At 40.9% G+C, this 14515-nt stretch overlaps 1 protein-coding gene across 3 annotated transcripts in view; it reads right to left on the reverse strand.

The window, feature by feature from the left end:
- Nucleotides 1-495: 495 nt before the first annotated feature.
- LOC142151069 (phospholipid scramblase 2-like) overlaps nucleotides 496-14515 on the reverse strand; it is a 112304-nt gene continuing 98284 nt past the window's right edge. For all 3 annotated transcript variants that reach the window (XM_075206363.1, XM_075206365.1, XM_075206364.1), the window contains exons 3-8: nucleotides 13032-13156; nucleotides 12088-12115; nucleotides 11197-11354; nucleotides 10018-10176; nucleotides 7082-7222; nucleotides 496-1547 (exon numbers count right to left, since the gene is read on the reverse strand). In XM_075206363.1, the coding sequence (XP_075062464.1) occupies nucleotides 1266-1547; nucleotides 7082-7222; nucleotides 10018-10176; nucleotides 11197-11354; nucleotides 12088-12115; nucleotides 13032-13156 (893 nt within the window). In that variant the 3' untranslated portion in view covers nucleotides 496-1265. The remainder of the gene's footprint in view (nucleotides 1548-7081; nucleotides 7223-10017; nucleotides 10177-11196; nucleotides 11355-12087; nucleotides 12116-13031; nucleotides 13157-14515) is intronic.

Consider the following 14515-nt stretch of genomic DNA (forward strand, 5'->3'; position numbering starts at 1 on the left):
GTCTCATCTATGGGAAGTGGCTCAACCAAGCATTGGTACTATTTCAACGTATTTTTGTTTCCTGTTGCCAGGATTAAGTTGATATTAAAATTTGCGCTGTTAATTTTTGCTGTTTCTAATTTTGGATTCGAAAATGACATGAATTATACGTATGCAAGATTTTTACAATATATGTAGATTAAAGTATGGTACGTTGTACCGGACTTATAATAACTGATTTTACCCCAATCATTTCCTTTCACATTGTATGAGATCCCTGTTTCTGAATGGGAAAAAGCAGCATTCTAAAGTTTCCGCATACAACAACCATAAGGAAATATGTTACTCAAACGCTCCAAAGATTTCTGTATTTGTGTATTTCTCATTGATTCTGTCAGTAAATATACAATGTCCATCACCCTTTATACATAGGGAAATTACTTTTGTTTCACATTTCTAAGGGAAATAGTAACAGACAACTCTTTTTAGAAACAATATATTTATTATTATGTTCATACAAGTATTTTCTCAATCTTAAGTTACTTTTTTTGCAATTTGCACAAACACACAGCCGTACATAAAACACTGTATCAGAGGTCACAACCCTTATTGGAATTTCTTAAGAGCAATGACCCAATAGCAGGTCCATAATTATTTCCTAATAAACTGGACTTTTCTCCTACCCAATCCTGTTTAAGGAAACATATGACGTATCGAAATGTGTCAAGTTAACAGCGCAAGGTTCCACTTATAATAGGCACTGTAAAAATATATATAATTTTATATAACTGTAAACTCATACATATGTTTTCAAAACTGAACCATACATTGCAAAAGTCCTACACAAAAACTTTACCACCTAGAACCCAACATGAACAGCAGGGATTAAAAAAATGAAAAAGTAGGACTCCAGTGATCCGGTAGAACACCAACACCTCTCTGGCGACCGTCCTCTCCCTCCAACTTGCTGCATATAGATAAGAGCTGTATCACTTTGGATTCCGGGCTTATGTAAATGGTTTGAAGAATAGTCCTTAAAGAGGCCAAACCATGTAAAGAGGTGCAGGACATCATACATGTAGTTCAAATTGCAGTAAGAAGACAGTGGCTGGGAGTCCAGAGAGGTGCAAAGACGTTTCATGGAATCAGACAGGTCAGAGGTTTTAGGCAAAGAACTTATTTACCCAGATTCAACATGACAAAGGTCTTGAGAATATATCCTGATAAGTGTGCAATACTGGAAAACACGATCGACCTAACATTTTAGGTGGAGTGACAAAAATTAATCAGTCACATCCCCCACAATCTCCACCACCACCTCCACAGTCTCCACCATCACCTCCGCAGTCTCCACCATCACCTCCACAGTCTCCACCACCACCACCTCCACAGTTTCCACCACCATCACCTCCCCAGTCCTCACTGCCACCTCCACAATGCCCACTATCATGGCCCCAATCACTAACCCCATAGTCTATACCACCACCACATGCATCATAGTCAGCGGTGGCCCGTCCACTGTCATCATTGGTGAAACTGCTGCTTTCAATTTGGTTAACTCGGAAAGTCTGTATAAAAATACAAAACAAAAGCAATGAGCATAATATAGTTAAAAATCAGTTGTTGGTAGCATGATTTCCTTTTTACATATTTGGCTACATTTCTTGTATTTCCACAATTTGTCAATGCCTTCTTATATTAACAATTTAAATGCTCTTTTTCCTGTATTACCTCCATTGTTTTACTATTTAACCAAACTGGCGGCCTTTTCTTTCTATAAATGTTGCTGGTATAAGGTTTGTATTTGTAAAATTCTCTTATTTTTTACTTTACTTTTTAAATTCAATTTAGTCGATCTAGCCACCACCATACTAAAAAAACTGTACCTTAACCCTGCCTCTGTATCTAATTACAGTCATATCGCCCATCTTCCCTTTGCCTCTAAACTTCTCTCACTGCCTCCTTGATACACGTCAATTTGGCTTCACCGATACTGCACTCACTAAAGTCACTAACAACCTTTTCTCTGCTAAATCTAAGGGACTCTTCTCTCTTCTCGACATTCCTGCTGCCAACAATACCATTGACCTCTCCCTCCTTTTGCAAGCTCTCCAATCTATAGGCCTCCATAACTATGTCCTCTCCTGGTTTTCCTCTTATCTCGCCAATAACTCCTTTTCAGTCTCCATACCTCTCTCCACTCTCCCATTACCTATCGGAGATCCCCAAGTATCAATTTATGGCACACTGCTCTTCTCCCTCTACACCTCTTTTCTTGGTAAGCACATCAACTTCTTTGGCCTCCAGTACCACTTGTATTCTGATAATACCCACATCTATCTCTCTTTCCCAGACCTCTCCCCTTCTCTCATCTCACTTGTATCCCCCATCTCATCTTTGATGTTGCAATGCTTTCTTATACTCAATATTTTGAATACTGCAATCATTGACCCATCCCCATCTGGGGTTTCTTCACCTCCATTCCTTTCTCTTTTTTTTATAATACTGATCTCTTCTTTGTCACTAAAGCTCACTGACATGGGGTCATCCTGGACTCCTTCCTCTCCTTCACTTCTCACATTCAGTCCAGCTCCAAATTCCGTTGCATTCAACTTCAGCACATATCCAAGGTTTCACACCAAAGGAACTACCAAAACTCTTAATCTTGATAATGTATCTTACTCCTCTCTAGCCTAGCCAAATACCGCCTTGCCCTTCTGCAGTCTATTCTCAAAGCCGCTGCTCACCTTATTTTTCTCTCCCGCTGCTCTACCTCTCTTATCTTTCTGCCAGTTACTACAGTGGCTCCACATGTCCTACAGAATTAGGTTTAAACTTCTCACCCTACCAATCCTCCCCCGCTACATTTCCAAACTCATCTCTTTTCACAACTCTTCCCGTTGCCTCTATTCTGCTAATGACTGCCACCTCATACCACTCTGATTATCTCTTCCCACTCCCACCTCCAAGACTTTGCCTGGACTGCTCCTCACCTGAAGAAGGATCTACTCTCTTCAAGTCTTCGATTATGCCCTTAAAATTAATTTAATTATTCAAGTCTATCAACCCTCCTCTTAACTCCCTATTCCTTAATTCACTATTTCATCAATGCCCTATAAGCTGTACATTAGTTTTAATATATGTTCTATTAGATAATTTTAAATCAATCAGAGCTCTCCCTTTTTGGATTTGTTTTTTAAAATGAATTAAAGTCAGCTGAGAGCCACTCATTTTATTTTTCACCAATTTAAATTGTGTTGACAGTAAACTCTACCACTCAGACTTGCTGCCTAAGTCTCACCCTTGACTCTGAACTCTTTGTTCAACACAATCCAATACTGTTACAGCCAACTAAGAAAAATGTCCAAAATACGCATGTATACAACACAAAACACTGCAAAAATCTTAGCATCAGGGCCAATTAACGCATGAATTAGAGTTGCACAGAAAAATAACACATCTCTGCCTATATACTGAGCTATGTGGATCATGAGATCCATGCGAATCAGTCTACAGTCGTAAATGCATGTGTCATCATCATGTGTATATTGCAGTTATCATCATCATCTTGGTGATTATTGTATTAAATGTTGTTTTCCTGCTATTGTTTTTTTTTACATTTTATTCTTTATGTAATGTGAGCCCCCCTCAAAGTGTTATTGTGAGAAGCAGTGCTCCCAGCCTGGGTAGTGGGAATTTCAGAAGAAGGAGAACATTGTGGGTATGGTCATATTAACAATGGGGCTGACAGAGCTTCAGGTTCAAGCTGCCTCTCACAAGAAGGTCCAGGGGTGGGTCCGTTTCCTGGTGGCTGTTCCTTCACCAAGGACTAGCCTCCTATTACAAATTCTTTGGCTCAGCTCTGTGCTCAGCACCCTGACATTCAGACTCACATGACTGAGGATTATTGATTCAGTTCAGTATCAGGAAGGAGGGGGTAGATGTAGGGGGTGGAGGAGGAGGTTAGAGGATGAAGAAGGAGGACAGTGACTGGGCCTCATCAAGCGGATGTCGCGGATGGTGGGGCCTACGGCCTGATCCATTGTACTGCAGAGAAGAAGATATGTGGTTGCAGCAGAGTGAAAAGACAGCTACATTCAAGTACCACGGGCAGGTGAGTAGCTGTGTGAGTATGTAAACCACTCTCAAGTGTGTATTCTGTTTGTCCCTCCCATGGTGGATGAGTGGAGGAAGCCTGTGTAATGTGCAGCCTGAGCATACACTGCAGGACAAAGGCTGTATATGTGACTGAACACTGGTCCCTGCATTATATGGTCATCATTTAGATGCTCTAAATTGTACATTGGTCAATAAGATGCTTCTCATATTGTGTATTGGTGACCGCGATGCTCCTTGCATTGTATATTTGTCACTGCGATGCTCTATGCAGGGCCGCCGTCAGGGTGGTACAGGGGGTACTCCTGTACCGGGCCCGGGCTCACCAGGGGGCCCGGCGGCAGGGCCCCCTGTCTGGCCCAGGCCCTCACTGCCCACATTTCTTTTTTTAAAAAAACTTTTAAAACTTTTTTTTTGCGCGCGCTTTTTTTTTCATTGCCATGGGCCCCCTTTTCCCCTGGGCCCCCGGGCACCTGCCCATTGTGCGCAGTTGGAAAGATGGCCCTGGTTCATTGGGGGGGGGGAGGGGTGATCATCGGGGGGGCCCTGCCTGCTTCATTTGTACTGGGCCCCATGATTTCTGATGGCTCTATGTGTTACATATAAGTCAATAAGATGCTCTATGTGTTGTATGGCAATAAACAGGATGCTCTCTGTATTTTAATACAGTTATTAGGATACCCTCTGTATTGTATATCATCACTAGGACACTCTCTGTATTGCATATTGATTACTAAGATTCTCTCTGTATTGTACGTCACTAGGATGCTCTCTGTATTTTAATACAGTCAATAGGATACCCTCTGTATTGTATATCATCACTAAGACGGTTTCTGTATTGCGTATTGGTCACTATGATGCTCTCTGCATTTTATAGCCATCACAAATACTGTGCAAATTATTGTGCATAAACACATAAAACCTGCTTTTTCTTAATTGCAGGGCACAGTTTGATGGTGAAGGGGTCGAAATACTTAATTAATTTCTTAATTGCAATAAATACCTGCTATGTCTCATTGATGATGCAATGTGACATAATTTACTCCTTAACAATTAGAGTCTCCTGGCTATTCTGATCACCATTTATATGCAGTCTCCTGTCTATATTGATTGCGACCATTTAAAGTCTATTATATTATATAAAGTTACTGTTTTGTCATCATTCATGGTCATCAAAATACTCAACCAGGAACTTGAGCAAAGTTTTTTACAGGTATCTGCCACTCTTCAAACTCAGAGAACAGTGGTGTGGAGTCTAAGTTACTACCAGTATTCACCAGAGTGGGTGGCAAAGCAGGATGCATTTAATAAATCAAGGCGCGGTCCACTGAACTGGCCCTTACTGTGGTGGGCAGAGCTATACAGATATGTTACTCTGGAGGCAAAATAATCCAACAAGCCAAGGACAGCAGGATGCAGGTAACACAATAAGCAAGCAGAGGAATAGTCAGGAAAAGACAAAAGTCAAATCCAATCTGTCAACGCAGTACCAAGTCAGGTTCAGGAACAAGCTGAGGCAATAATTAGCAAACAAGCAGTAAATAGGATGACATACACAGGAACTCAGAACAGCAAAGCTGATACCATGGCAGGGAATGACAGGCAGAGCAGGTTTATATACTGTTAGGAAGATCAGCTCCACACCTCTGTGATGTCAGCAATCAGACTGATTGAATCAGCTGTGCTTGCCATGTTGTGCAGTAAGTGATGAATACTGAGTCCTGCAGCTAAAAAGAGAATTGCTGACACATCATTTGATTGATTCTGTTGTTGCTCTGAAGTACTCTTTTTGAATGTATTTTCCTTATTATACTGTTGTATGTTGTGAACTTATTTCATAGTTGCCTACTCTCCCGGAACGTCTGGGAAACTCCTGAATTTTTGTAAGTTCTCCTGGTCCCCCAGGAGAGCAGGAAAACCTCCCGCATTGTGCCCTCTTCGTTGGGTCTGGTGACAGCTTCAAAATGTGGACAGTGTGATTGTCGACATGTCAACAGTCACATTTCCTAAATTGAAAGAGCAATCACCACAGATCTGGATATGTGTTGGTGAAAGGAGGTCTCCCAAGTCCAGTGGCGGGTCCAGGGGGGGTGGGCAATCGCCACCCTTAGCAGCAGTGGGCTTCCAGCGGCAGCTCACTATACTTATGTTTCCGGCGGCTGACAGACAGGCAGAAAATCCTGTCCAGCCGCTCTGATTGTGCTTTACACAATCAGAGCGGCCATGCAGCATTATCAGCTTACCTGTCAGCTGCCGGGAACATCAGTACAGTGAGCTATCGCTGGAAGCCCCATACCTCTATTAGGGAAAAAAAATTCTAGGTCCACCCCTGTCCAAGTCACCCCCAAGTGTAACACGAATGTGCATCTCTATACAGAATATAGAAGACTTAAATGGAGGCACTGAGTTACCAAGAACAAGTGAGTAGAACCCCACACACATAACAAACCTACAACACAGCTGCTAAAAGGTAAGTATGAAATGAGGCTTATTAGATTCTCCCATATTATATACCCTGTACATAAATTCCCTCTTTAGTGTGGGCTTGTAGCCATTTTAGTAAAATGTCTTTTATTGTGCAGAATTCTTGTCTGACGAGGCACAGATGAAGTAGAGTGTATTGCAAGGAACACTGTACCATAGCTAAGGGTCAAATGGAGAATCTCTGCTAGAGACAGATCTCTATTTAGCTTTAAAGAGCTATTTGAGTCAAAACAAAAAAAACGTTCTGTGCCACTGATCACTGATCTGTAATAAAATCTGCTGAATTTGAATTTTGAAAGCTGAGGAACCAGTACTGCCTGAAACACGGTGGTTGAGGAGCGCCATCTAGTGGAATAGTCATAGAACAGGTTAGAAGAGGGTGGCATCTCTACAATGACAGACCTTGTACTGGAACCTTGGATTATCCTGGGGAATGTCTGCAGTTGGCAGCCCGGGACCCTCACTGTTTAGCCCTAGAAATAGCCTGGTATATACAACTCACCATGTACAGAAATGCGGCCAGGATTACAGCTTTCAGTGAAGCGTCCATGTTCAAGGGAAACCGGAAGATGACTTGGGAAGATTTGTGTTCTTTCTCTTTCTCTATTTGGACCACAGGATGATTCCCATTTACACTTAGTATCTGAAAATCAGATTATGAGAGTAGCAGTTATATCAGCAGCACATATAAGACATTATCCAACATATCATGTTACTCTCAGCATTGCTTATTAGCTGTGCTTTGAGTTACCAGATTAATATAGTGTTACTAGTTTATTGTACCGTACTGTTCTTCCTTGTACTGTCCTACTGTTTGTACCCTGTATGGCCCTACATACATGTTGTGGTGCCTTATAAATAAAAAGTAATATTAATAAAAAAGAGTACTGAGACAGTGAAGTAGAACATGCATGTTAAGCAGTAGAAGAGTGTCAGCTCTGAGGAAAAGTGGATTCCCTTTACTGCTGTACCCCAGATGTTTTATCACCCATAGTCCTATACCAAGCCAACCAGCCCCACACAAAAAGATATTCTAATCTTTCCTATTTTTCAATACTTGTCATTTTGCAAAGGGTCAATTAGTGACTTCTATAAAAAAAAATAAAAAAATAGTGTGCTTGCGTGTGAGGGTTTTTTCTGGACTTTTTAAACATTCAGCAACCGTAGAATATTGCAGCACTGCAAAAAAATGTAATTTGTCATGCCACCAACTGTAGCAAGCTCATTAAATAAATTAAAGAACAATTTTTTTTTAGTGTAAGGTGCAAGAGATAAAAATGTTAAAACGCTACACACACATTAACTGTGAAACGGTACACAACATGCATCATGGAGAGAGAAGAGGCAGTAACAATCAGATGTCATTAAATAGACAGAGGCATCAGTAGAGATTTAGGCAAGTAGATACCCAAGTGTAAAGAGCTACATCATTTGCTGTCTATATAAATAAATGTTGATGACGTTAGACGAAGGTGACCTGCACCTATAATAAAATATTCAAATACTGCGCACACAATACACATATCGATGGGCAAAACATTCATTGGTATCCCAATTGCAGAGCTTTCACACCTTCTTTTACCTATATGCTCTGTGCTGTACTGCTGCTCTTTTGAATCAAACCAGGGGACTTGTATATATTTATGGGGAGCGAGGGCTGAAGAATCATTCCCTCAGGTGAAGCTTTGTCCAACCCCAGGGTAAAGGGGACTGCCCAAGACTTGCAGCAGAAGTGGTTTCCAAAAGGTGGGTAGTCACTCTGACACCAGATTTTGCACCAGCCAATTGTACATCACAAGCCACCTTGCTAGCCGCAAATGCCCGAGTGTATCCAGATTGTGGCCATGTCCAGGGCGCCTCTCACACTGGTACTGCTTCCAGGCTAGTAAGAGGCAGCCAGGGCATGCTGCTGTTATTATATTAACTGGCAGAGGTCATTGAATGGACAGTGGTATGAATGGAGTTAGACATTTATAAATGTAAATAGGCAAAGGTGGCCTGCACCCATACCAAAAACTTCAAAGACTAGTACTATGCACTTCTCGATGGGCAGAGTGAGCATTCATCTATCCGGTTCCTGAGGTATGTACCTGTGTGGATCTCTGTGCTTCTGCTCTCTACAGCTGGTTTCTCAGTGTAACCTGTTCAAGTGGCTTCTGAGTCTCGCCATCTTTCCAGAGGTATCCAACTGTGCAACCTGCTGGCTACTCATCTCACCACCTCTCCAGAGGTATCTAACCCTGCAACCCACAGGCTACTCGTCTCACCACCTTTCCAGAGGTATCCAACCCTGCAACCGGAAGACTACTCATCTCACCACCTTTCCAGAGGTATCTAACCCTGCAATACGCAGCCTACTCATCTTTCCACCTCTTCCAGAGGTATCCACCCTGAAACCCACTGACTACTGCATCTGTCCATTGCTTTACAGTATTGCCTATTCCACTGTTAACAACTGTGGTTATATTACTGCCTTACCAGTTATTGCATCCTGAACCCGTATTACCTGTGTTTCTAATAAACCACTTCGTTCCTACTTTCTCTCCATGGTCTTGCCTTGGGAACCCTGACAGTAATGCTGCCCATCTGAATCAAACCAGGGGAATATTTATAGGGAGAGCTGAAGAATCAGTAACTTATTGGAAGCTTCTTCAAACCCTAGGATAAAGGGGACTGCCTAAGTCTTGCAGTGGGGGTGGTCCCCAAGACCCATGTATAGAAATATAGAATGCATATAAATAATATTTATATGTTCTATTAGTGACGTGTAAGAAATATGTAAAACAGACAGTTAACATAGGCCAATAGTCGCCCTTCCCACACATGTAATTATTTATAATACTCACATTGATGCAGATTTGGTTGCCCAAAGCATATCTTGACAATGCAATTGAGAGTACACATTTTGAGAAATTAAAAGGACAAATTTTGGACCTGGCAAAGAATGTATAAATGGAGATATAATGGCTGACGATTTACGCTAAGTGATGGAATTAGAGAACCGTATAGACTGTTTAATCATTTTCGGAAATGAATTAGAAAGCAAATGCAATAATGGATATATTACAAAATCAGGAAATCCAATGGGAAGAGAGTCATTGTGAAGGGTTCTCTGATGGATTCGAGAACTCTAAATTATGGTAGATCTGGATTATTTAAATCTAACATGGAGCTTGATGTAAGCCCCTCTGAACAGCTGAACAGTCAGGCCAAGCCCTGATGACACTTTATAAGAAGTAACGCACCCCATAGTGTAATTTATTATGTATATTAGAAGTCACCTCAGATTACCATGAACTGAATAACAAAAAACAATTGTTCTGTGGCCTTGAGCATTTATTTAATCATGGAAAAAATCTGTCACTTCCAATATTCTTATATTTTATAGTAATGGTGCGTTATATTTTCTGAATTTTCAATAACGAGTACAGTGCTCACCTCAATAGTATTGTCACGACGCGGGTCCATGTATACAGGCATCCGAGCTGTGAACACAGGTTCTTTATTTGCCATCTGGATTGAAACGTTCAGCTCTCTAGAAGTGTTGTCAATTGTGACGTACCCTATGCCGCGCTGGAGCAGAGTCTCAATCCTCAACTGGAGGGAGGGAAAGAAATTGTTAACATTTTTGCAATTTGTCTGAATTTCTAAACTTCTGCAAATTATCTTGATTTCTGGTTATTGGTCACTTTTGAGCAACTAAATAAAAGAAACAGCTGTTTGAACCATTATAATAAAGAGAAGAGACACTATTTAATGGATTACTAGGCCTAAACATTGTACTTGTATGTCTTCTTTCAGTGAATGTGAAGCCTGTTAAACATAGGAGTGTGATTATACTCTTTTTTATAAATGAGTGGTAAATGTCAGGGGCTAAGTACACTGACCACAAAAACTATGACACAGAAGACTCATTGGTCTAAAGAGTTCAAAACTGGATCATATGTCAGCTTCTTGAAACATTAATTCAATTCCACTGTCAGCACTTTGTGATATTGGCAAGATATTTTATGATCCTGTTGCTGTGTGTTCTTAACATCAAAAACACTTTCATTTTAAAGGGCAAGTCTACTCAAAAATTATTTTGCCACAATTAAAATCATTATCCAGGGTGCAGAAATTTGCTAGAATAACTCCTGATACTTCAAATAGGACTTTTGCCTGAAATTCTCTGTCAATAACTCAAAAATCCACTGTTGCAGTCTTTTAACAGGTTGCGTCAAACGGACCTTCCTTAGCAACAACTGTATCTATGAAACAATCAGACAGGTCTACAGTTTGTTTCCGTGGTTACACTATGTCATACGAAAGAATACCCTTTAAATGGTTTGGGAACATCCTGGGTACAAATTGTATAATAAATGTGATAAATAAGGGTGAAAATGTAATAAAGGTGATGGCTAAATTAACACTAGTTAGTCTTCATTCTGGATTTGCTGGGCCTTTAAATGCACTTTCTAAAATTGTGCAGCTGAATGATAAAATGTGTTTCCAGTGAGTAAGCATTGCTAGTTTCTAGTGTAACATTGCAACTCAATACCCACAAGTTATTGTGAGATTAGGCCCTGGGCTATGGTTTATTGAGGTCATAAGGGTATTACAGAGTGAGGGGCTTACATATGTTTGTCCTCCACAACAGTCGTCACTTGCAACCAAATACAGCAAAACCACATCTCTCTTGTAGGGATCTCTGAGCTTCAGGTTCAGAGCTGGTCCACAACATTCTGTCTCCCAATGTACAGAGAAGAGAGTCTGCCCAGAGTTGGTCTGAAAAACTGAATGACAGGTCAGTGAGCCCCACAACCACACTCTGCACACATGTGGCTCTTCATCCCAAAATGCCTGTGTATTATATTATACAGGTGCTGGGACGAGGGGAGTCCCTGAAGTGGTAACTGAAGCTTCTCCCTTCTCATGCCTTATACAAACTACCATAGAGGTCTGTGTATGAGTTGTGTGCAGTTTACAAGCCGAATATTATTATTACATCTATCGACATGGTCACACCACTAATGTAGACATAAAGTAATTTCAGTATTTCAAAAACTAAATTCGATCATGGTGTTGCCTGCAAAACAGACAGCTGCCTCAGGTTACCTCATTGTAGACACACCCCAGCTCTGCTATAATTAATATTAGTATTTATTATTAAAAAATCCATTTAAGAGAATGGCCTCGGGAACCTGGAACAGAACAGTGTTTGGCCGAGCCCAAGAGCAAAATTTGGGTAAGGACTCGACTGGGGCTCCACTGCGCGAGCATCATACTCACTGAGTGGAGACCTCGTAGCGGAAGTGGGGTGGTTTTCCTCACCTCTGGGCCTTGTAGCGGTTATACACCTTGCATTGGTAGTAGGTCCACCACTGTGAGGACCTCTGCTTGTAATTCAGACCTTGGACCATTAGAGGTGGTGATAGCAACTCCCCGGCCTTTGTCTGCTTGACCATTTACAGTTTCTTCTAGTCTTTACTCATAAAGGAAACATTCCCAATGCTACATTTTTCTTACCTTTTCTCTTCAATATAACTTCCTCCACCTACAAATAAAAAAACAAGTGTTGATGTGTATCAGTTTTCCCATGTATTTGTTCACCAACAGTCATGGTAAGGGGCAGGGATATAAAAGGTGGTATTGCCATCAAGTGTCAGTTTAGAACTTTGACATTAAGGTGGATACATCTCTGTCTGAAATATGGAATATGGGGATTATTGTATTTTTCTGCTCCCTCTCACCTGTGAGTCACCTATTAGCACTAAGATGAGGAGATTGAATTTAGATAAAACAAGGGGAACTAAATTAACAACTGCTTCATCTCAATTAATGTCAGTCCCTCCAACGGAATGACTTATACAGTCACCTAGTTCCTCTTTTACAGAGTGTCTTCTGTAGATTGTTTAATAATAATTCGCAGATTATTTCTTTATTGAGCACCCTAGATATCTGTATAACATTAACAAATATATTTTGACCACTGACTTTCTGGAAACTTGTTTTTAATGGCATGCTGTCTAATTGTTAATTGGTTCTTTAATAAAACATTTTGATGCTGCTTTATCGCTTATTAATGACCTTATTTTATCTACAATACTTTTCCAAGCCTCAAACAGAAGAGTGCTCCTTATTTATCCAGTATCATTTTCTCCAGTCTTTATTTTCCACCATTTATATCACATCTCTTAAACCAAAGGTCACAAAATAGATTTTACCATAGAGATCAGAAAAGGAAATTGGAACAATCAGAATCATCCTTCAGAAGGATACGGCCATTCATTGTGTGTTTTACCATGTAGACCCTCCAATAATATTGTTGTGTTTGCGAAAAAAACAAACCTTACCAGCCCTCTCCCCCACACACTGACCTTCTGTGACCCAATTTTTTCCCAATGTGGAAAAATGCTTTCTCCCAAGTAATGAACAGGGTTCTATGACATACAGACTGTGAGATTTCTTACCTCTACAAGGCACTCAAGTCCTGGGGGCACCACAGCGGTGGGAACAGACAGCTGGTCCTGGTAAGCAGATGTGGACTTATTTTGCCATTGAGGTTGGGTTTGGATTAGTTCAAAGTTATAGTGCCCTGAAAATTCAAAAAGAACCACAGTATATAATAAATACATTTACAAGTACATATAAAATAATCATGGATATAAGATCTTAGGTTATAAAGAGAGTCCTGAAACAAATTAATATATGGGCACGGGAGACATGACTGAGCTGAGAATAAGTGGATAAAGGGGAAGTTTAAAGCTTAAGGGACTGGTTAAGGTTGTTCAGGGGTGGGCTAAGGAAAATGGCACGTTAAATTATAAAATATGGGGCGTGGGTGTTTAGAAGAGATAGTTTGAACGGTGACAGCAACTATATTGTTCTCAGAGCATTTGGTCCAGTTGAGAATAGGACAGAGTATGTGGGAAAAGTGGGGGAAAAATACTACAGGCACGGGCCTCCAAGGAGCAGGAAGCATGAGCCAACGGGCCCATCTTAGTGAATACTGGGATCCATCTGACTCAGCCAAAGGTAGTCTATATGTGTGCTTTGACGGAAGACTAGGAACCCATCTTAAACAAAAGACCAAGGAAAAGATCTGGAGGGCTTAATATGTGGACATATTTTCTTTACTTTCTTTAAATTTGTGTAATTAGAGAGCAGCATAGGAAAAAACTACAAAGACAGAAATCATTATAGAATGATCTCTAGGCATTTGGGGAATTGGTCCCATACTATTTTTTAAATTTGCCAAGTGCAATTGGGGAGAAAAGGCAAGAAAACTACTTGGCTCTTTTAAGCTACATGGAAGCCATCAGTGAGGCCTGTTGAGCAATTGGGGGCCAAGCCTGGCTGCAATTTAAGATACAATATAGGTTAAGGAAAGGGTCCTGCCTAGGCTGGGTTTGGGAGAATCTGTATTTCAGTCTATGGATAGGAATGTTTTTTTTTTCCAGGGTCGGCCGGTGCCACATGACTTGGAGGGACATCGGCTGAGGCCAAATGTTGCGCATGTTGGAAGTTCAATGAAAGACAATTTAAGTGGGATCTTGTATAAGTTCAGGTATGAACGTTCAAGCTGCTGTTCATCCACTTGCAAACCTTTTAAGGAGGGAAATCAGGGCAGGCATGGGAAACCTACTGGAAAAGGGCACAACACAAGGAGGCAGAATCGCTCGTGGAAAAGGGGTTTTTAGATGGTTTGACTATTACGTATGGAATAGGAAACTGAAAAACTAATGAAGGTGGGACTGCGGGTGAAAGGAGGGTCCATATGATCACACCCCCTATGAAAGACCTTCTTTATCCCCTTTAGGTATTGTCTCTAAGAGGGAGATTCAATTCAGTGTGAGGTGCCGCCAACCATCGCATTAATATTTGGATGCGCATATTGCAGTCAGGAATCCACACTCATTTCCTTCTATGGAATGTGAGAAAAAATAAGCGTAGA

This window comes from Mixophyes fleayi, chromosome 4 (assembly GCF_038048845.1).
Source record: "Mixophyes fleayi isolate aMixFle1 chromosome 4, aMixFle1.hap1, whole genome shotgun sequence".
NCBI lineage: Eukaryota > Metazoa > Chordata > Amphibia > Anura > Limnodynastidae > Mixophyes > Mixophyes fleayi.